Source organism: Elephantulus edwardii, unplaced genomic scaffold (assembly GCF_000299155.1).
Source record: "Elephantulus edwardii isolate Elephantulus edwardi_28Jun2011 unplaced genomic scaffold, EleEdw1.0 scaffold00067, whole genome shotgun sequence".
NCBI classification, from domain to species: domain Eukaryota; kingdom Metazoa; phylum Chordata; class Mammalia; order Macroscelidea; family Macroscelididae; genus Elephantulus; species Elephantulus edwardii.
In genome coordinates this window covers 14,077,545-14,101,287 of record NW_006399817.1, presented here as the reverse complement: position 1 = coordinate 14,101,287, position 23,743 = coordinate 14,077,545, and the positions used below count along the sequence as shown (strand labels likewise).

Genomic DNA, 23,743 nt, shown 5'->3' with positions numbered 1-23,743 from the left:
TGGGAACAAATATAGATCTCTTCCAATCAGTTGGCCAAGTGGTTGTTCTCCAGATTTCTTGGCACAGCTTGGTGAGCACATCCAGGGCAGCATCTGTTAGCTGTAAGATGTCAATTGGTACACCACCTATTCCTGGGACCTTATTTTTTTTCCATTTCCTTCAAAGCAGCCTGAACTTCTTTCACCACCATAGGCTCTTGCTCATGTTGTTTCATGAAATTCTTCTGTGTCTGCCAATTCCTTTCGATACAGTGACTCAGTATATTCATTTTCTTTTAATATTTCCTGCACCATTTAGTATTCTGATTAAAGCATCCTTGATTATAACAACTCAAGGTTTGAATTTGTTCAAAAAAAGAGAGATTAGTGATCTGAAAAAAAATAATTAAGATACTTCGATTGGTATTATGAAAAAGTATTTTCTTAATAGTATGCAACCCATGAATATTGATTGCCATTACTCTAGGAACTTCTTATCAATGCACATTTATGAGTATTACTCTATAATCTAAATGTTTTCATTTTATAAAATAACTGGGATTAAATGTTGCTTCTTATTGGAAAACCTATAAGCAGCAGATTTGAACCTTGCCTTGTCACGTACTATTATCACAATCTCCTTCGTCTGAAATTCATTTTAGTCACTGTGTCAATTTATCTCATTAAGGATCTTCTTTTTCATGATCATCTACCTTTCCCAGACACAAAAACTCAAAGCCATTATTTTTTTAAGTCCTTATTTATTGTCTAACTTTCAGAAGTATGGAAAATAACTGAAAATGCCATGACATAGATAAGGCACACTACTCTTTAAATAGCTTTGTTACTTTTTAGCCCTGTAAAGAGTTCCTTGGCAGCAAATGTTTCTAATAGTGGTAGTGCTAGTGATAGATGGTGAAGGGATTGAGATTGTTAACAACTTTAGTTTGCTTGGTTCCACAATCAACACTCTTAGCACCAGCAGCCAGAAAATTAAAAGACAAATTGCACTGGGAAAGTCTGCTGTCAGAGACCTCTCCAAAGTACTGAAGAGCAATGATGTCATTCTGGAGACGAAGGTGCACCTGATACAGGCCATGGTCTTTGCAATCACTTGCTATGCATCAGAGAGCTGGACCATGACTATGGAAGATAGAAGGAGACTTGATGCCTTTGAGCCGTGGTGCTGAAGAAGAATATTAAATATACCATAGACTGCTAGGAAAACAAATAGGTTCATCCTGGAGAGGGTCAAACCAGTTTGCTTCTTGAAGGCAAGGATTTTGAAGCTTTGTTTGACATACTTTGGACATGTTGCAAAGAGGGACAAGTCCTTAGATATAGATGTCATACTTGGGAGGCCGGAGGGATAGTGCAGGAGAGAAAGACCCTCAATGAGATGGATTAATTCAGTGACTGGGGTAATGGGAGGTATGTGCAACAGATTCAGTGAGATTGGCACAGGGTAGAGCAGGTGTAGGACTGTTATACATAGGGTTGCTATTAGTCGCAGGTGGCTCGACGGCTTATAACAACAAGTAAAAGATGGCAATGAGTCATATTTGACTTGATAGCACCTACGAACAACAACAACAACAGCAAACAAGAAAGGAAGTTAATGATGTCTTCTTTCCTACAACGAGTAACACCAAGTTCATTAACATGCTCCTTTTAGAGAACGCATGAATAATAAAAATAAAATTTCTTGACCAGGAGAGAAAGAATAGATCAAATTCTAAAGCCAAGGCTTATAGTCAATGGTCTTCTATAGAGAAGGGTGATTATCTAGACGTGTCCCTTAATCTGCCAAACAGCAACTATCTCTCATGACTTTTGCCTTGATTATGGCTATAGCCCTTTACACATAGTACATATACTTGGATTTTAATGAAAAAATAAAATAGCATTATTATATTAGAAGGTAATTTTTTTATCTAAAAGAAGTATTTTATAACAACTTGAATTTCACATTGACCTATTAAGTACAGAAGTCACACAACACAAGTAATAATATAGCAAAATAAATAGAATTAACAAAGATGTAGAGTCAATACAGAAGGAAAATCAGAGTTAAGCTAGAACTTTATATCCTTTTTAAAAATACACACTGAATTCCTAAAAGATATTTTTGGAAAATAGTTTGGAAAATTCATGAGAAATGAAACAGAAAAAAAATATCAATTTAAGTCTTTAATAATTTTCTTATAAATCTCCTGATGGAAAGCATTATGTGAAACATTCAATAACTAGGATTTACACCGCACATTTAAGTCTTACTAAAGTGATACTGGCTAATATAACAGGTAAGTAGGAAATTCTCTAGCTAATCACTTTGTTTTCTTTTAAAAACAACATAGTAAATTATTTAGATCTCAGTTAATTTCAAGATTTTAGAGCCAATAGTTCTTAATCCTGAGTAACAAATATAACCTGAATACTGTCTTTTGACTGCTACAATTATTCTAGGTAACAGAATTAAATTATGTACCTCCATTCTGTTCTTAATTGCCTTCTGTTCTGAAAAGAAACAAAATAGCAACTTTGGACTTATAAACTTTGTTGGTTAATGATGCTTGTACAAATCAGAACTTCAGAAAACTCACAGGCCATAATTCGTTCCAGTAGATTTCATAACTCTTATTAAACACAGCTCTTTCTATGGAGCATTTCTCTTAAACAATGACATATTCACAATATTCACATTTGTCTTTTGGTTCTAGTGCTGACTTACTGTGTTAGAATCAAATAAAGTTTGTGTGGAGGTGGGTGGTGGCATATGTTTTGTTTTTCAGTTGTGTATTAAAGATGGAAACTCAAGTAACTTTAAAAGTCTAGGAAAAGTTCTCTGGAAGAGATATATAACTAAATTAAAGTAATCCAAAATAATGCTGATGAATGGTTTACTAATAGAAAACATTTTTGTTACTGCAGAAGCCCCCAAAACGATGCCATGGTACTCATATTCCCATAAAGCTTTGGAACTTTATAACAAATAGATGTTAAATCAATGAACAAGAATTGTACCTTCACCTATTTCGTTACACAAAATCAGTCTAAAAAGTTTCAAAAAATTCAGACAGAGTAGGTTTAAATCTTGATGCTTTTCTGAATGTGGGGTACATAATTTGCTTAAGTTTGCTAAATCTTAGATTCTAGAAGAGAAAGGGTACTAATTTTCTCCCAGGCATATGTATGGTGTTCTTCTTTGCTAATGAGTATAACCTATCACTTTCAAAGTGTTTATAATTCTTCTTTTATATTACTGTTAGAATTTTATTTTATGTGAAATGCAATTTCAACTTAATTGTTTAAAGAATAAACTCATATGAATTGTCACTGGGATAGTCAAAAAACTAAAGGTTTTTCTCAACAGATCTGTTTTTAGTTTTAATTAAAGGTACAGGAGCTGCATCCACTTTCGAAATGGCTTGTCTCCAGAAACTCTATGTACGAACAGTGCTCAGGGCTTTCGTTCATCAGGTCGCTGTACGACTCGATGGCACCTAACAACCAACAACAACAACAATTTTTAATAGGACTTTTTCTTTTTAATAAAAATAATAAAATATGTGCCTTCATTTGTCAAATCTTTCTTCCCTACCACAAGTCAGAAGGGAGAAGAGAACTTCTAAAAGCTAACCAGATCCTATCCTTCCACATCCTATCCAACATAAGAACTCTCATACACTGTTGGTGGGAGTAAAATGGTACCACCACTTTGGAAGGCAGTGTGGGGTTTTCCATGTGACTCAGCTATTTCACTGCTTGGAATGTTCCCCAAAATGAGAAGTGAGGCATAAATAGAGACCTGTACACCAAAGTTCATAGCAGCATTATTCACCATCTCAAAAACATGGAAATAGCCCAATATCTATTGGATTGAGAAATTATGGCACACTCACATGATAAAATACTACATAGCACAGAGGAGCAATGATTTTGAAATTCACTACCTAACTTGGGAGGGACTGGAGAGCATTATGCTGAATTAACTCAGTCCCATAAGGACAAATACAAATCTGACCATTATTGTAGAAATAGTTAACTAGTAAAATGTGTATGAGGATCTAAAGAGGAGAAGGTGAGAGCAGAGGGGTGAGAATGGGGGTGGTAATCATAGGTCAAAGTTTGATGGGTGGAGGAAGGGGTGGGAAAGGAAATAGGAAAAGTCTGGTGTGAAAAACAAAGAATATAAACTTTGTAAATAAAACAGTATAAAATAAATTTATATTCAAAAATAGCTATCCAGATCAATCTATTCAATGAAGATGAACATTTCAGAAGATATACAATTTAATAAATAATAAAAATTATTTCAAAGTAAGAATTTTATGTACAGTAGAATATCTTTCTCTACATTTTTAAAAGGACTTCAGATTCTAGAATCCTTTGATAGTCAATTAAATAATAAAAGTAATGTCTGGTTTGTTAGGGTTTTGTGTGTGTGTGTGTTTTTTTTAAATCAAAGATTCAAACAAATCTGGCCATAATTATAACTGATAGATCTTGTTGTTGTTGTTGTTGTTGTTGTTGTGTGCCGACGAGTCGCTTGCGACTCATAGGGACCCTATGTACAACGGCCCTAAACTCTGCATCGCACTGTCTCTGAGACTCCCATCCCAATTATCCCAGTCACTGAATCGATCCACCTCATAGAGGGCCTTCCCCTCCTGCGCTGTCCCTCCACCCTCCCAAGCATGATGTCCCTCTCTAAGGACCGGTGTCTCCTCACAACATGTCCAAAGTATGTTAGACGGAGCCCTAGACACAACTTTTGACAGAGGCTGTTCAGGAGTTTGATTTCTGCAGAAAGACACTCACTTGTGCTTTACTTCTGGCAAATTCAATCATGACTTATCCAGCAAAAGTTTTTTTAGTACAGCACATTTTATTGTTTAAGACAACAGTAGCAGATCTAGAGAGTTATTTTTAAGTTGAGAGAGAAAGGAAATTTTAAAGGATATTTTTTTTAAAGAGCAGAAACCACTTCAATCACATAAAATAGGAGGAAGAAATAAGCAGAAAAACCTGTATTGCTCATGCACATTAACCCGAAACCAAAGCAATAGCCCTTAACTCAATGGCTACCCATGGTATAAAGGCAACGAGGGATAAAATTGTCAGATTTCATACTTGATATAAGTATTATTATTAAGGAAACAAACAAATTTGATGTTATGAGTTTGAAGAAATGAGAGAGAGAGAGAGAGAGAGAGAGAGAGCGCGCACATGCATATAACCTTATATTTTTGCTACGCTCACTGGGAAAGAAAAGAGGTTATTTTTTCTGTCCCCAACTCAGCTGCTTAATAATCCCGAAGGGATACTGTCTACTGGATAAGATAATAGGAAATGGTTTCCCAAGGAAACATCTCCACCTGGTAATTAATTTGGGAGCTAAGAAACAGTGAACATGATGGAAGATATTAATATTTTCTAGTTAACACATTAATATTAGTGTTCTCTTATTCCTGTATTTAATTCATTCTGACTATAATTTGCTGGCTCAATATTCTATACTTAAAATTACTGTTGGTGTTGCATTAAGCTGCATGATCCTGTGACAGACAGCATTGATAAAGTTTCTGTTCTCTTTTTATTTATCCCTTGTTATTATATTCCATTACTCAAAACTTTGTTTTAAAAAACAGTTCTGAGAAAAATAACATTTGATATAATTGAGTAGTTGGCAAATATCACATGATCTATGGAAGGGGACAGTTATGGAGACGTGCTATTAAAGTAAATATCTTGTATTTGTAGAAACATTTGTGTGGGAGAAGGAGAATCAGAGAAAGAGAGATAACAGGAAGGCATATTATAATATTTTAATTGAAACAAGAGGGTTATGATACTAAATTAAAATGAACGCTAATTTATGAACGAGAGTTTCAGATTGCTCAGGAAATGACCTTTCTTAATTTTCAATATGTTACTATGTTTAAACATCTTAATTGCTCTGTTAATTAGATTTGATTCTCATAAAACGTACTGTTCTGTGGAGGTGTTTCATTTTATTTCTTTCTAGGAATATATAAATTTGAAGTCATTAATATCCCTGGCCTCTAATATCTCGTTACTTGGAAGTAGTAAGTTGTCCAAGAAGACTTGGAATAGCAGCTTATGTATCATCTAGAAACTTATTAGAAAGCAGGGTTTCAGGTCCTATATCAGAGGAACTGGATGAGAATCTGTTTACATCCAGATCCTCAGGAAATCTGTATATACATCTAAATTTGAGGACACAGTCCAAACACACTTCTATATGTTTATATATGTACATAATGATCTATATCCACATATCCTTCCTTTTCAAGGATTTTGCAAATTACCTAATGCAATATGCTTAAAATGTGCTGTCCTGACTGCCTTGAAGCCCTGGTAGAGACTAGTCTGTCCTGAGTAGTTAACTAATCTTACTGTCTAACTCCATCATGTTATCATCCACCTGGGCCACTGTGTCCTCATCCATCCTAATCATCCTGGGTCCAGTTACCAATACCTAAAGGGACTATAGCCTATGCCCTGTAAGCTTGCTAGTTATTAAAAATATCTGATCCTCAGGAAGCTGAAGGACCCTAGTTCACCCCAATCTGCTTATCATACCTATAATAATGTCTGATTCTAGTTTATTGTTACTTTGCCCTCAAGTACAATTCAGGACCTCAGTGTGGTCCTAAATTACAGCTTGCTGTGCTTCTGGAAATGTGAATATAACAAGCCAAGTTCTTTTCCTGGGATCCCTAACTCTTCTTTCTCACAATATATTTGATTTACAGATCATGAATTTAATAGAACACTTTATTACTGTGGTAAAGATAAATTCATTAAAATAACAATACTTTCTAAGGACACAACACAGTAGAGATTAACACATTTACCGTGAACAGAGTTGTGAAGCAAAGTTAGGACCCTGATGACTGGCATGTGTATAACTGGGATGCTAGGTTTTATCATCAAAATATGGTTCAAGTAGTTACTTATGATGACTATTTTTTGAAAACTTTATTATATTTTGTGTGTGTGCCATCAAGTGGGATCTGACTGGTATAGGAGGATATTGTCCTTCATTCTTCAGCAAAGCATCTGGCAGATTTGAACCATGCACCTCTGGGATTACAGTGCAGCTTCTTGCCACTAACCACCAGAGCTCCCTTATGATGACTATTTCTGCAGACAGATATACTATCAAGAAGAAGCCTAGTAACTTTAACAGTAATATTCACTTTTAACTAACCCAAAATAGATCAAAATACTGCTTGAGTTAACAGATAAACATAATTTATCTTCATCTTTATAGAACAGAAGAGATTGACAAATATGGCTTTGAGAATTGACAGTAAGGGTAGCTTAAAAGTGAGGAAAAACTATGTAATTCTCTAGAAGAAATAGTGATTTTTTTTCTTTTTCAGAAACACTTTAAAGACTGTATAATATTTGTTTTAAACTTGTACTTCAGAAGAGCTCAAATCCACTCATTTATCATGAAAAGATTTGTATAAGAGTAATAAAATTTTTGCATTTATCATTAAAGATTACTAAAATTAAATCCTTGAGTACAATTTTAGGGTGTGGAAACTAGATTACAGAACTGTTTTAAAGAGATAATTAAATTGAGGTCAAAGAAGGTTAAAGCAACAGTAATGGAAAAAAGGAAGTAGTGGCCCTAAGAGTGAATGGACTTCCATTTAATCCTATTTGCTTATTTTAAATAGTCTCAAGATCCAGAAAGAAAATTGCCTTGTGTCTCTATTAAATATTTGGGAATGATATTTAAAGGTCACCATCAGGGATGATGATTTTTTTTTCAGCTAAATTATATCTAAACATTTCCTGATCATCTTTTTAAGTTTTTCATTAAGAATATTAAAAAGGAGAATTGATGCTTTTGAGCTGTGATACTGGAGAAAAGTATTGGATATACAATGGACTGCAAGGAGAACAAATACATTCATCCTGGAGGGGGTCTAATCAGGTTGCTCCTTGGAGGCAAGACTCCTGAGGGTTCATATGACAACCAGTCGTTGGACAGGGACATTATGCTTAGAACGCTAGGAGAACAGAGAAATAGAGGAAGACCCTCTATGAGATGGATTGACTCAGTAACTGGAGTATTGAAGGCAGGTGTGTCAGAGAAAAGAAGGCTGGCACAGGATAGAGTAGGTTTCAGGGCTATTGTACATAGGGTTGCTATGAGTCACAAGTGACTCGACGGCACATAACAACAATATGTAAAAAATGAACTTTTCTGTAAATTATGCTTTCTTTTCTTATGTTTATCTTAAGTGTTATATGTTGAATTGTAAACTAATAGTGTACATGACACATCTCATGAAATGTTTTTGTCCTATTGAAGTGCTGTTGTTGGTTTTTGGGGGGTTTTGTTGTTGTTTTTTGGGGTTTGTTTTGTTGTGTGTTTTTTTTCAAGTGGCCTTTCCATCTGTAGATGTTTTGTCGAGCTGCAAATAATTCATATACTGATTTTGCATCTCCAATTTGTATGACCTTTAGAAAGTAATTTAAACTCTCTTAGTCTCAGTTTTCTCATCTGGAAAATAGGAATAATCATGTTTTCTTACGTGAGAATGAGCTTACAGAATGTATTACAGAGCAAAATTCGAGCCATTGTTATTAGATTACATCCACTTGGCTATAATGAAAACTTACTCCGTCCTGTGCCATCACACAGTCAATATTACATATAAACCCAATGTATTAACCACATCTTCCTCTTTTTTTTCCTGAGCTCTGGTGTGTAACTCATTATGTGTTGTAATGCTAATCAACAGTGAGAAGTTTGAATCCATCAGCCATTGCATAGGAGAAAGAGGGGCAACTGCTTCCAAAAAGATTTACCGTCTCAGAAACCCAATGTAAGGTTGCAATGACTTGGAATTGACTTGATGGCAGTGGATTTCTAACCCATAGAGGCTTTTAATGAGTGAGGTGGGTTTTGTTAATTTTATTATTTAATATCATCATCATCATCATCATCATCTCTATGCGATTTCCAAAGCTCTCCTACTTTCATCTGAAGATAAGATTTCCAAAACTGTGAGAACCTTTCTGGAAACATATGCTATTGTCATGTGTTGTTTAATTGAAACCCACACAGAACTGATGCTCTCGTGGCTTTTGAGAGGCAAGAAATCTTACTTTCATGAATCAGATCATGAGTTAGAACTGTGAGCCTTTGGGTTAGCAATGCAACTCCTTACACAGCCATCAGAGCTCCCTTAATATCACTTATTTCTAGTATTTAATGGTATATTCACTTGCTAGTCGCTAATATCTCTGCTCTTGTTATGAATTATAAAGTGTTCTTCTTAATTGCTCTTCCTCCATTTTCTTATTTTTATTCTTTTTTTCATTTTTTCTTTTCTTTTTTTTAATTATTAATTTTAATAAACATTTGCAGAGGTTTTGGATTTCTATTCATTCATTGCTGCACTTTTCTCCCTGCTCACTCCTACCTACCAGTTCGCTCCCCTCTCAGAAAAGAAAAAAGAAAGAAAGAAAAAATTCCTTCATTAGTATACAATTCTCCCATCCCTTCCCCCCACCCACCACAGATGTTGAGGTTTCAGAATTTGAGGTCTGTTCCATTGTCACTGTCCCTAAGAGCTCTTACCTATGTCCAGGGCTTCCAATGCCCGCCCCTAACAACTGATCATCAAAACACGCCCATTTTCCTAAAGTCTGGTCTACTTTCTTGACATTAGATGTTTCTAAGCACTCAAATACTATGTCTTAAAACTGAAAGCCCCATACACTAGAAACCTTCTGACTTGGACAATTGAGATGATTGGACACTCTAGTATGGAATTTTTAAATACTTACTACTATAAAATGCACAAAATAAGAAGATTAAAAATTATTGATAACATTTAAAATTGACTTTAAAGTAGTAAAGTAGATTTCATTTTGCTAGTTATGAGGGTGTTCAGTTGTACAAAGTCTGTTTTAGCAGGAATAGAACAAGCAGGAACATTAACACATGCAAAGATATCAATGCCATTAAACAATAACAATGAGATACTTACTTCTGTAAAAATTCTTCAGAGCCACATATACTTAGAAGGTGATCTTTGGGGAACAACTGGTCATTTGCATAAAAATGTAGGATTTCTACAATTAAGTCCTGGACGAGACAATTAGCTAAAAAAATAAGACAGATAATATAATTTAAGAAGTTATTTTATTTTGACTGGAGAAAAGTTGTTTCATATGGAAAAACTTAAGAACATTCTAAACTATTGTAACTATCTAGCTCCATCAAGAGGAATTAAATTGAGATGCATCACACTTGCTAATCTGGTTATGTGGGCTGTGTTTTTTTAAATGAAAATTTTCTTTAATTGAATTTTGTTTCCATAGAATATAATAAAGCTAACAATGTCTTTTTCATGTAAAATCAATACAATGGTGCACATTGGAGAGCTGTATTTCTTTTTTTAAAATTTTTTAAAGTGTGGTTACTATTAGGGACACAGTAATGTTTAACCCATACCAGGCAAAGGATTCAGGATTTTCTTACTCAATTTTAGTTTAAATAAGACTTATACATTCCAAATGTACCTTCATTATAGAAATATTTTTAATTAACTAGGGACCATCATAATAAAAATATTTTTAGTCAACTGGAATATTTTCAGAGTATTAATATTAGTTAAAATCAAATTCATACCACAATATTAAAATGATGCTTTAACGTGGCTTATAATTAATTATTAAAAATCTACTACCAAGACCTAAGGAACTCTTGTGGTATATAGTGCACAGGGTGTATAGTGCTGTTAATCAAAAGGCTGGGCGCCTTTAGTATTTTGGAGAAAACCTATTATCTCCTTGAGAGAAAGAGCAGTCTCCTCCCACTAAGATTTATAGGCTTGGAAACCTGATGAAGGCTCACCTTGAGTCAGAGCTTTTGAGTAGCCAAGACTGGAGCCCCAGTGGTGTATGCCTTGCATTATCAACTGAAAAGTCAGCAATTCTAAGTGTAGGCAATTCCATGGCAGAAAGATGGACCATCTCGTCCCATAAACATTTAGTCTTGGAAATCTAATTGAGGTAGTTGCAAGTTGGAATCAACTCAAACACAGTCAATTTCAGGGAGTGTTTTTTGCTTATTTTACCAAGACCTAGAAATAGTAAAGGGTACTCTGGATTGCAAGGTGATAAGGAGCTGCACTGTCAACCAAAAGGCAGATGATTTGAATTCAGCATCTTCTCTGTGGGGCAGTCTCCTCCTGTGCCATTCAAAGCCTCTGCAAATCCACTGGAGGGATAGCTATGAGTCAGTTCTGATTAAACAACACTCAACAATAATGACAACAGAAGTAGTATTTGGCACTATTTGCCTTTGTTTATTTAGACAAATTATTTTACTTCTGGGACCTACTTTTCTTTTGCATTAAAAGGTGTTCTTAATAGTATGGTTTACATCTTTTGGAAATCTAACCGGAAATTATTATAAGATAAATATGCTCAATATATTGTGTTATTCTTTATTATTGAAAATTATTACTGGGTATGAAAATAATAATCTTGTTTTTTGAGCTGAATCAAGTTGATTCTGACTCATGGTGAACCCAAGAGGTATCCTTGGGTTGGTTTGAACCACTGACTGTGCTTAACCAGATGCACTGCCCAGGACTCCAATAATAATAGAAGTTATATTTTACTGAGTGTTTACTATACAAGGTCTTTAGATGTATTACCATACGTATAAACTCAAAAAAGTCATTGCCATAGATTTGAAACTAAAGTGCTACCTGCCCCTTCTCCTTTAGGAGAAGAAGGTGCAACAGTCTGCTTCCTTAAGATTTGCAGCCTTATTAAGCCTGTGGGAAAATGCTACACTATCCTCTTACGTATCTATGAGTAAGACTTGCCTTAGTGGTAATGAGTTTATATATTTGCTCAGACTTTGAAAGTTATCTTGTGATCCAAGCCAGTGAAATCAAGTGCAGTGTGATGGCCCCAACAATCAAAACTTTGTCCAATATGTTGCAAATATTCAATTGCACTGATCTTAGTGGACTGTTTTCTGTAATTGAGTACTGGCTTATAAAATATAATGTTAATGAGAGTTACTATGACTCAGAATTGTCTGGATGGCATTAGATGGGGTACTCTAAGATGCTTTCTGCTATTCTGAACTGTATTCTATTAACATTTTAAACCCCAATAAAATCTCTCTTTCATACATTCTATTTCTTTAAACTACTTCCTTTCCTTTAGTCTTCCTTTTACTGTCAAACTTCTTCAATGAGTGATAAATTCATTTTGGTGATACCATTTACTCTTTTATCTCTTACAAATGTCTTTCTATGTATAACACTTGAGAAGTCACTAACAGCCTTTAAATTATTAATTCCAAAAATGGATCACTTAAATCTAAAGGTAAATTGCTTGTCAGCAAATGAATGGATAGAAAAACTATGCTATAGTCATGTAATGGGATAATATGTAATACTGAAAAAAATGAACTGGTAAAACATTACACAACATCATGCTGAGTGAAATCTCTCAGTCTCAAAAGGACTGTGATAAGTATGTCTTAGGATAAGAGTGGATAAATAATGACCATTGCATTGGAACAGGTGAAGAAAAGAACTGTTTAAAAGGAATATATGATTAGGCATTATTCATAAAACATCCCAGAACAAGAGGTATATCATTGAAATTAGGACTCAGGGAAGAGAGAGAATTTAAGTAACTATGCAACATGAATGAATATTTTTTAAAAAAAGATGAACTTGGAGAGGGAGGAGGGAAGGAGAGGGGATACAAAAAATAAAGCTAAATGGGAAAAAAGTTGGATTTTAGAGCAAGTTTGGAATTGAGAATAAAAATTTATCAAAAAAGAATTTCTTGTTCTAAGTAGCTGCTCTTCATAAATGACTCAATTTTGTCTCTCTTGGGGAAACAATGTTATCTTTGGGTAAAATTCTTTTATTCATCCTCTCTTTTACTTGCTATATTGCATTAGACTAGCCTTGTGAGGTTACTATAGTTCAAACAACACCTTGACAGTATAGTGGTTAACATACTCAACTGTTAACTGAAAGATTGATTGCTCAAATACACCAACTACTCAGCACATAAGAGAAAAATGTGGCAGTATATTTCGTTATTCGTAAGAACTAATAAATTATTGTTAGGCGCCATAAGTTGTCTATGACTCATAGTGACCCAATGAACAACAGATCTGAATTTGGTTTGCTCAATCCTGCATTGTCCACACTGTCTCTGATATGGCCGTTGTTCCAGTCCCTTTTATTGATGGTGTTCTTTTCTTTCTCTGACTCTTCTTTCTCAGCATGACATATTTTTTAATGACTTATATTTACTGCAGTGTTTTGGTATTATTGCTCAAAGTTGGCCTAATGATAAGAAGTTGTACTATTAACCCTAAGGCATGGGTTTGAATGCAAAAACTGCTGATAAAAGATAAGCAATTGTTTTAAAGTCTCTGAAAACACACTGGTGTGTCCAACTATGAATGCGCTAGTTTTGACTCAAACAAAACAACAACAACAAAATTGCTTTATTGAATCATGTAATAAATGTGAAAATTAAAAAAATAAACAACCCAAAACCACCCACAAACCTTGGTTATGGCTTGGTAAATTCACAAAGCAATATTTTGTTATTCTATGCCATCCAATCAGAAACAACACATACCTAATGCACAAGCAGTTTTCAGTGACTGTAAACTGTACAGGAGAAGTTGCTTCCATGGAGGGGCTGATAGATTAGAACCACCTGTCTTTGGTTTGGCAGTGAATGAAACTCCTTATCACTAGGCCACAGGAACTCCCCAAAGGAATATCTAGAGATATATATTCAAAGATGCAATTTGGAGAAATGTAAGTGGCATCCCTGTCTCTGAATGCAATATACCAAGACCTCTGTCTGGTTCCGTCATAGGTACAAGACACCTGATATGGACTAAGCAATCAGAATTCTTTAAAGATTTGGAATTTGACCTAACTCACACTCATTGCCTTTGAGTGGATTTCATTCTGACTCCAAGTGACCTTCTAACAGCTTTTCCAGCCTGCAAATCACAAGAGGAGGACGCTACCCCTGGTGGATTAAATAACCAGACATGCACATCTTTTTTGTTAGCAGCACAACACCCTATAGACTACACCCTTCAGAGCTCTTTCTTCAATACAGCAGAGAGATTGACTTTGTCTTTAGGTGACTGGTCAAATAGCACAGAAATCTACATATTATAGAGAAGCTGAGTAAGTGAGTCAGCAGAGAGCAAGAGAAGCATGAGAAACAACTATTCAGTGAGAGGGTGAGGTAAAAGACATACTGAAATTTTGAAGAATATGTTCAGTTTTACTTTAAGTACATTCCTAATGTTCTTTCTGAACTCTTAATTCCAAATTCCTTAAGAGTTCACTGTACTCTTAAAATGTTGGGTTTAGGTTGCTTCTTTGTTTGTTTTTATGAACCAGCAGGAGTTTACTTTGTTAGTATCATATAAAATGGCTCTAATGTATTTTATCAGTTAGAAGAGCTTCCAGATTGATTCAGGATGGGAAACACGAGTGGCATCCACATCCTAAACCAGGTAAACATACAGAAATGATGTTAAATTATAGAACAGAGTTCAGGACTTTTGTGCAAGGGTGAATATGAGTTGTACTCGACTTGGAGACTTAACCACTGCTAAATGGGTCTAGTGTTGTTATATCTGAAGGAACACTCTTCCACATTGTACATCACTCCTTGTCAATGTGCTGTATGAAGTAATCTGGGTTTGCTGTGATCCTGAAACTTGTGCCATTGGTATCAAATACCATAATGGTTTCCCAATATGGATAGTGTTGATGCAGCTCCCAATAGTAAAACAGGTTTGGAAGCAGCAGTGGCATCTGCTTCCTAAACCACATACTCCTGGAATCTCTTTGAACTTGGAGAAACTCTGATAGTTATGGAAAGGCAGTATGTCTTTTGTTCATAAAGTTGCAATGAGTCATGCTTCACAGCAATTAACAACAAACAACAATAATGAAATGTATCAAACATATTATCTTACTTGCCTATGTTTGTAGAGTAAGGAAGAAAACTGTAAACCAATAATAGGAATAATAAATGAATAAAAGAAAGAATACATTATTAAGTGTCAGGAAACAATGCTTTGCTATGAAGAAATTCCTCTTAGGTAGGTAAAAATTAAAGAAGAAAACTGGTAAAGAATATCATGTGAACTGACTAAAGTTCTAAGAGAAATACAAGAATGTCCTTTAGCAGTAAGGATAGTAAGATTTTGACTTGCTTATTTTGAACACATCATCAGGAAAGATCAGTTCCTTGATAAAGCCATTAGATTTGGTAAAGCTGAGGTCCAGTGAAAGCTAGGGAACTTCTCAATGAGGTAGACTGATAGAACAGCAAAAATGAGTCTTACATGCCAACAAACAGGAAACTGTTTTAAGTTTCTGTTTCCAGCTTATAATGATCGTCTGTGTAACAGAACAAGACTGTGTCCAGTCCTATGTGTTCTTCCATGACTGTTAAAATGGTTTTGGAAGAGTATGCTGTTAGAACTTCAATGACCTTGAATGCTGTCAGACCTTAGATAAATAATAACCTGGTAAAACTGATAATACAAATTCCTGGGATTCCTTCCAGTGACTCAGAGTCCAGGGGTCTGCTAAGACTGCAAGGCAGCTGGGTGCACTTGCCATAGTGGGAGCAGATGCTCATTGTTCAAGGCCTATTTCAGCTCACACTTTATTTACATTTGAATGAAATTGTTGTTAATGAATATGAACATCCATTTCACATGTATGTGTCATTATTATCTAGAATGTGTTTGAAATTCAGCTTTTTAATATGCTAAATATGGTATATTTGCTATTAAGCATTTCACAGCAGGAATGTAGGTGTCCTGAGGGGGAGTGATGTGAGTAGAGCTCAGAAGCAGTGGTTTCTGCCCTTCTCCCCAGTGTCAACAAAAGGCTTCCAGCTGCTTTCCTTTTTATTTCACTTGAGGGCAAAACAGTAGCTAATAATGTTTTTCCTTTCCTTTTCTTTTCTGCTAATGATTTCATTCTGTGGCCTCAGTGCTGCACAAACCATAATAACTTTATGTAGATTTTCAGAGTTATTTGCAAGTTTGCTCACCATATGGCATAAGATGAAGCGGTTGTGTTGAATTACCATTAAAAATATTTATATTAAATTTAGTGTTGGAAAAGAGCTGATATGGAAATGCTGTAATAATACTCCAGATCCTCCCGGAGTTAGAACGGGTGTCAGCAGCAAGGTATATGGCTCTTATTCTGAAAAATAGATGCAAGGAAAAGATTTAGCACAAAATCTGTAAGAAGCCATTTAAAAAATCACTTCTATAATATAATATTAAGAAATTTCATATAATGTTTTGCACTAAAATATTTAAAATGTGAACATAATGTAATGTCAACTGCTGACCTGTGTATACCTCCTACATGGTAAACTAGACCAGATGGGCAGAGATAACAATTATACTAAGAGTAATCAGGATTGGAGGAAGACTAATCAACAACCTTTGCTAAGCAGATGTTACAGCCTTGCTTGCTAAAATTGCAGAGAATATGAGACTTTTGTTGCAGAAGATCAAGGACTGTGGTCTTCAAAATGTATTGACACTCATTTGAAGATCAATATCATGAAGACAAAGATACTCACCACTAGGCCAATTGGCAGCTTCAAGATAGAACAAGAAAAGACAGAGACCGTTAATAGCTTCATCTTTCTTGGTTCCATAGTCAACACTCTTGGCATCAGCAGTCAGAAGATCAAAAAGCTGTTAAGGACCTCTCTAGAGTACTGAAGAGCAATGTTGTCAGTCTGGAGATTAAGGTGTGCCTGATACAGGCCATGGCCTTCACAATTCCTTGCTATGCATCAGAGAGCTAGACAATAATGGAGGATGCTAGAAGAAGGATTGATGTCTTTGTGTTGTGGTATTGAAAAAGAGTGTTGAACATATCTCCCTGGAGGCAAGGTATATGAAGATCCCTCTCACATACTTTGGGCACATGGCCAGCCAGGAGTGACCAGTTGTTGGAGAAGGATATCATATTTGGAATGGTGGAGGGACACTGCAGGAGAGGAAGATCCAGGATGAGATAGATTGACTCAGTGACTGGAGAAAGGGGATTAAGTATAACAGAGATGATGAGATTGGCTAAGGATAGGGCAGGGTTCAGAGCTAATGTAGATATGTTTGCTATGAATTGCAGGTGACTCAATGGCACTTAACTACAACAAACAACGACAGCAGGCCTTGTCAGGTTACAATTATACTCAGAATAAGAGCAGCAGACCATTCTTTAGACTATCTACTGTACACCTAGTTCGAAACAATAACTACTAGAGCATCAGAGAAAATGAATAAGGAATGTTGTTTTGTAATGTGCCTTTGAGTTGGGACTGACATAAAGCTCAGCTTCCAGGGTTTTTTTTAGAGGCTGTAAATAGAATGTTATGGAAGGATATTGACCTATAGTTATCTATTTTAGTGACTTTGTTATGAAGGATATATTTGCTTCATAAAATGAGTCTGGGATAATTCCATCTTTTTCTATTTTCTGAAATACTTCATGTAGAATTGGTGGCAGTTCTTCTCTGAATGTTTGATAAAATTCACTCATAAAAACATCTGATTCAGGACTTTTTTTGCTTGGAAGTTGCTTTATTACCTTCTCAGTTTCTTCTTTTTTAATAGATCTGTTCAGGTGTTCTATTTCAGTCTGTGTCAGTTTAGGTACGTGGTAAGTGTCTAAGTATTTGTCCATTTCGTCTAGGTTTTCATATTTGCTTATATTTTTTCCATAATATTCCATTGTTCACCTTTTTATTTTAGTTGGTTCTGTTGTGACATATTTCTTCTCTTATTCAGATTATTTTTGTCCTTTTTTTGTTAGTTTTGCAAGTGGTTTTTATTTTTTATTTTATTTATTTTATTGACCTTTTTTGAAGAACCAACTTCTAGTTTTATTGATAGTTTTGTTTTTCTGTTTTCCATTTCATTTATTTCTGCCCTAATTTTTATCATTTCAGTTTTTTTAGGGGGTATCATGTTTTCTTTCTGTTCTTTTTAGTTTTTTTGAGATGTTGAGTTAGAGAGTCAATTACATTTTTTTCCTTGCTTTATCATGTGTTTGCTTATTGCTGTAAATTGACCTTTGATTACTACTTTGGCTGTTTACTAGAGGTTTTGGTAAGTTGTGTTTTCATTGTCATTTGTTTCAAGAAACTTTTTAGTTTCATTTTTTTATTTTGTCTAGTACCCGCAAGTTCAAACAAGGTGTTATTCAGCTTCCAAGTATATAGGGTTTTTTTTCTCCTTTATTCTGTTATTATTAATTTTTAATTTTGTAGCATTGTGTTCTGAGATGATGCTTTGTACTATTTGTTTTTTAATTTATTGATGCTTGCTTTGTAACCTAAAATGTGATCTTTTCTGGAGAACGTTCCATGAACATTGAAGAAGAAGGTGCTTTTTGGGGTGCATTAGCCTATACGTATCTATGAAGTCAAGTTGGTTTATTGTGTGGTTTAATTCTTTAAAATATTTGTTGAGTTCTTTATGGTAGTTCTATTTTTTGAGAGTGGTGTATTTAGCATTATGCTTTTTAAAGAATTATTCACGTGGACCAGAGTGATGAAAGTAACTTGTAAGATTGTATAGAAATCTTTAGAAGCAATGTGCATATGTTATTAGAGGAGGTACAATCTTGAAAAGAAGGATGAGAAAGCCTACACGACTCAAAGAGGGTAATCAGTATTACTGAATTGTCTATATAGAAACTGTTGAACTTGTGCAAGTTTTGTTTTATATATTCTCAATTACAAAACTTTAAAATAGTTAAAATAAGACACAATAAGCCAATTTACATTTTTAGTTGTATTATTCATGTTGCTTTTAATGTTTACTCTCCTCTCTGGTTTACCCTCTGGCTTAACTTTCCCAGACTGGAAGTGATTGAGCATGGTTTCATTAAAGAAATTGGAATTTGGTAAATAAATTTTCTTTTTTCTATTAAGTTAGTAAGCTCCATTCTCGATTCTCTATTTTCTTAAGACATAAAGAACTGGATATATTTAAATAATTTAATCTAGAAGTCACCTATACATTTTGAACAATGAATTGTAAAATAATTTATTCTTGGAGCCAGTAGGTTGGGACATAACTTTTGACTCTTCCACTTAGTAGTTTTGTGGTTAGGGGAAGTTATTTGACCAATTATATGCACAAAATAGATTAATATCTACTTCAAAAGTTTATTGTGAGAATGAACAAAAGACGTACAAAAATTTTGCAGAGTATAAAGCAATAAAATATGCAAGATCATAATTATAACCATATGTTATTAGAAGCAAATCATTTATATACCAGTGTTTCATGGCCATTTGTATAATATCCCCAAATTACTGACAGCTAGGTAACTTTAAGTGAGCTCTTGTGTCTTAGTCTGTAGAGAGCTGCACTGCTAATCCAAAGGTTGCGTTTCTTTAGCAATACAAACCCGCCAACTGCTCTAAGGGAGCCACAGGATATCTCATCCTGCCATAATTTACAGCCTTAGAAATCCAAAAGATGGTCAGATTTGAGTAAGTTTAAAAGAGATAGCAATGAGAGAAAGAGATATTTAAAACACTTTGGTGAGTAGTTACTGTTATTCTTATGTGTGTGTTTTTGTTGTTATGTGCCGTTGAGTCACCTGCAACCCATAGTGACCCTATGGACAACAGCCCTAAACCCAGCTCTATCCTGTGCCAATTTTATTGTCTCTGACACACCTACCCCCATTGCTCTAGTCACTGAATCAATCCATTTCATCGAGGGTCTATCTCTCCTGCATTGTCGTCCACCCTCCCAAGCATGATGTCCCTCTCCAAGGACCGGTCCCTCCTTGCTATACGTCCAAAGTATGTTAGACAAAGCTTTAGAATCCTTGCCTCCAAAGAACAGCCTGGTTTTACCCTCTCCAAGAAATACCTGTTCATTCTCTTAGCAGTCCATGGTATATTCAATACTGTTCACCACCATCACAGCGCGAAGGCATCAATTCTCCTATCATCTCTAATCATTGTCAGCTCTCTGATGCATATTGAGTGATTGCAAAGGTCATGGCCTGTATCAGGCACACCTTAGTCTCCAAACTGACATCATTGCCTGTCAGTAGTTTGGAGAGGTCTCTGACAGCAGACTTTCCCAATGCAATATGTCTTTTAATTCCCTGCCTGCTCATACCAAGAGTGTTGAATGTGGAACCAAACAAACTAAAGCTGTTTACAATCTCAATCTCTTCACCATCCATTATGATGCTGTCAATGAGTCCAGTGGTCATAATCTTTGCTTTCTTGATAATGAGTTTCAATCCATATTGAAGACTGTAGTCCTTGACCTTCTTGCAACAAGCGCTTCAGGTCCTCCTCAGTTTCAGCAAGCAGGGTTGTGTCATCTTCATAACACAGGTTGTTGATGAGTCTACGTCTAATCCTGATGCAACATTTCTCCTCATACAGCCCAGCCTCCCACATAATCCGTTCTGCATATAGATTGAAAAGATATGGAGATTGTACACATCCCTGGCATACACCCTTCCCAATTTTGAACCATGAAGTGTTTCCTTGCTCTGTTCTGTTGATTGCCTCCTGGTCCAAGCATAGGTTTCACATTAGCACAATCAAGTGTTCTAGGATTCCCATTCTTCTCAGAGTCAGCCACAGTTTGTTACAGTCAAGTGCCTTTACGTAATCAGTGAAATAAAGATAGATATTTCTCCAGTACTCCTTGTTGTCAGCAAAGATCCATCTAACATTAGCTATAATCTCCCTTGTACCACAGCCTCTTCTAAACCCAGCCTCTACTTCTGCCAGGTCTCTGTTCCAGTCGTTTTGGACAATCTTTAGTAGAATCTTGCTTACATGTGATATCTACATTTCCTAAGGACATTCCTAATTGGAAAATAATATATTATACATTCAGTTATCTTATGTATTATTGCAGCATTCTTGCCTATTAGCATATGCTGAAGTATAGCTAAGCCAGGGAAGTAGTTCTATATATGTTGTTATTGTTGTTCGGTCCTATAGAAATGACTCCAACTCAAGGCAGCATATGTACAACCTATCAAAAACTGCACCATTCTACATCATCCTTACAATATCTGCTGTCCTTAAGCCTATTGTTGCAGTCACTGTGTCAATCCACCTTGTTAAGGGTAGTTTTCTCTTTTCTGACCTTTTCTTTGCCAAGCATGATGTCCTTTTCCAAGGACTGGCCCCTCTTCATAACTTGTCCACAGTTTGTAAGAAATTTCACCATCCTCTAAAGAGCACTCTGTACTTTTTCTCCCTCCTCCACAATCCCAGCCTCTAGGATTTATTTGTACAAACAGCTCAGGAAGACAACAGCCTAATGCAGATGGCAGTCCAGGAGATCAAGCCAGTCTTTCTATCCTCAGATAGAGAACTATAGAGCCTTTGTGTGTTTGAGACCCTGACTTGGAGATGGAACTAAAGCTGAAGCCTTAGCTGGCTCTTGAATTGAGGACTTTACTGGAGTTTTGGCTTACTTTCAGCCTTAGCTTTGGCTTTTGGCAGGCAAAGCTCAAGTTTCTTAGCAAGTCAGGCCCAAGCAAGTTTAAGATGAGCAATGCAGGTGAGTGGGCTTAGTTTGTGGTTGACACTCCTTAGAGTCCTTGGCTAGACCTCTCTGGGCTTAACAAGAATCTTTCCAGCTTCAGTGTGTTTATCCATGCCCTTGGCACTGTTGCCTTGCATCTTCTTTAGGCCCTTTTTGTTGTGCTTCATGGCAAAATGTAAGTTCCTCAGGAATTTGGGATCTACCCCCTTAAGAGATTCAAACAGTTCTGATTGGGGTTTCTTGATGCCATTTCTGTGCCATCTTTGGGATTGGTTGTACATGGTTTGGTTCTTAAACTTAGCCATTACTGTACTGTTGCCACAGATGTAAGAGTGCCAGCGAGCAGGATGTAGTGTACTTTTTCCAAGACAGATTTGTTCTTTCCACAGTCCGTAGTATATTCAATACCCTTTGCCAACACTATAATTCAAAGACATCAATTTCACTTTGATCTTCCTTCTGTATATACATCCTCTCCTTCAAGGAACTAAAAATTAGTAAGTATAAATTCATCCATTTTGGCATAGAATATATCAGATAACATTGTTAAAATATAAATTGCTAGTTGCAGTGCAAGCCTTTCCAATAGTTAGGCCTTGGGACGGCCTTTCAAACTTTCCTTCCAATCTGGTAGAATAATCTTCAATGAGATGTCCTGCTTACTTAAGACCATGCATCTTCAGCAGTTCGAAAGCACCAGATGCTCCACAGAAGACTGACCAGTTTCCTCCTGTTAAAATTTTCAGCCTCAGAAATACATTCAAGAGGCTTTCTCCACATTATTTCTTAAAGAACAAATATGCATTCCTTTGTTTAATTTGCTAGTTGAGCAACCTCCACATTTCCTTTCCAACAGGAAAGGTCCATCCCATCTATGAGAAATAACTTTCTAATAAACATATCTTGACTTTTGACCTTTAAAAAGGAAGTACAATGGAGGGTTCCTTGGAGTCAGAACGAACAAGAGCAGTGAGCTTGATTTTTGAGCATCAGGTTCCCAAGGAGCCCTTTTGGTGTAGTAAGTGCCATATAGAGTGGCTAACCATAAGCTCAGTGGTGAAACTCCACCAGTCTTTAGGACAAAGCTGGGTGGTTTCCTTCCATAAAGATTTACAGCCCAAGAAACCCAGTAGCTCTGAGTGAGAACACATATTTGAGAGCAGTGAATTTGGTTTGTATGATGTTCTAAAACCGTGTTGCTACTGCTGAACAGTAGTTTGAAACTGTTGTTTGGGATAAGATATGGGCCTCTCTCTACTTTTAGCTCATAGTGAAAGACCATTCTTTGCTATAGCCTATAACAAAATTTTAGACTTAAATTCTAATTACTGTTGTTGTTATGTACCAAAGTGTCAGAACCAACTCATAGCTGACCCTCTGGTTTTTAGAGGCAGTTCATCGTATGGGAAGAGATTGCCCATCCTTCTCAGAGCAGTTGGTGGATTTGAACTTCCTTTGGGAATGTAGCACAGCTTCTTGCCACTAGGTCACCAGTGTTTCCTAAATTCTAATTAAGAAGCATTATAATTTAGTATTTACTATATAATATTAGTCAATGTGCACATGATCTTTAACTTAAATATATGTATCCAAAATTTTTATCTTACCCAAAGAGAACTCTGGCCTTTACCTTTGACAATTAGAAGTGCATAAACCCTTGAAATTTCCCGTATTATTCATTGTGGTTCCTTTAGATCACACTAGGTAAGTTTATGCTAACAAAGTGGCCAGTCTTTGAAGAAAGAAATCATGCTTGGAAGGGTGGAGGAATAATGCAGAAGAATAAGACCCTGGATGACATGGATTGACACTGTGATTAGAGTAATAGGGGCAAGTGTATCGAAGACAGGGAGATTGGCTCAGGAAACAGCAGAGTTCATAGCTATTGTGCATAGGGTCATAGGAGTCGCAGGCAACTTAAGGGAACATAACAATAATAATTAGCTTAGTTGATAAAGGAGGCTCCGTCTAACTTACTTTGGACATGTAGTGAGGAGAAACCGGTCCTTGGAGAGGGACATCATGCTTGGGAGGGTGGAGGGACGGCGCAGGAGAGGAAGGCCCTCTATGAGGTGGATTGATTCAGTGACTGGG

General features: G+C 35.8%; 1 protein-coding gene across 1 annotated transcript in view; it reads right to left on the bottom strand.

Moving 5' to 3' along the window:
- The window catches only part of PIK3C2G (phosphatidylinositol-4-phosphate 3-kinase, catalytic subunit type 2 gamma), a 576,625-nt gene that overhangs the window by 542,652 nt on the left and 10,230 nt on the right, over nucleotides 1-23,743 (bottom strand). Inside the window, exons 3-4 of the mRNA XM_006888484.1 lie at nucleotides 16,132-16,289; nucleotides 10,023-10,137 (exon numbers count right to left, since the gene is read on the bottom strand). Coding sequence (XP_006888546.1) covers nucleotides 10,023-10,137; nucleotides 16,132-16,289 — 273 coding nt within the window. The remainder of the gene's footprint in view (nucleotides 1-10,022; nucleotides 10,138-16,131; nucleotides 16,290-23,743) is intronic.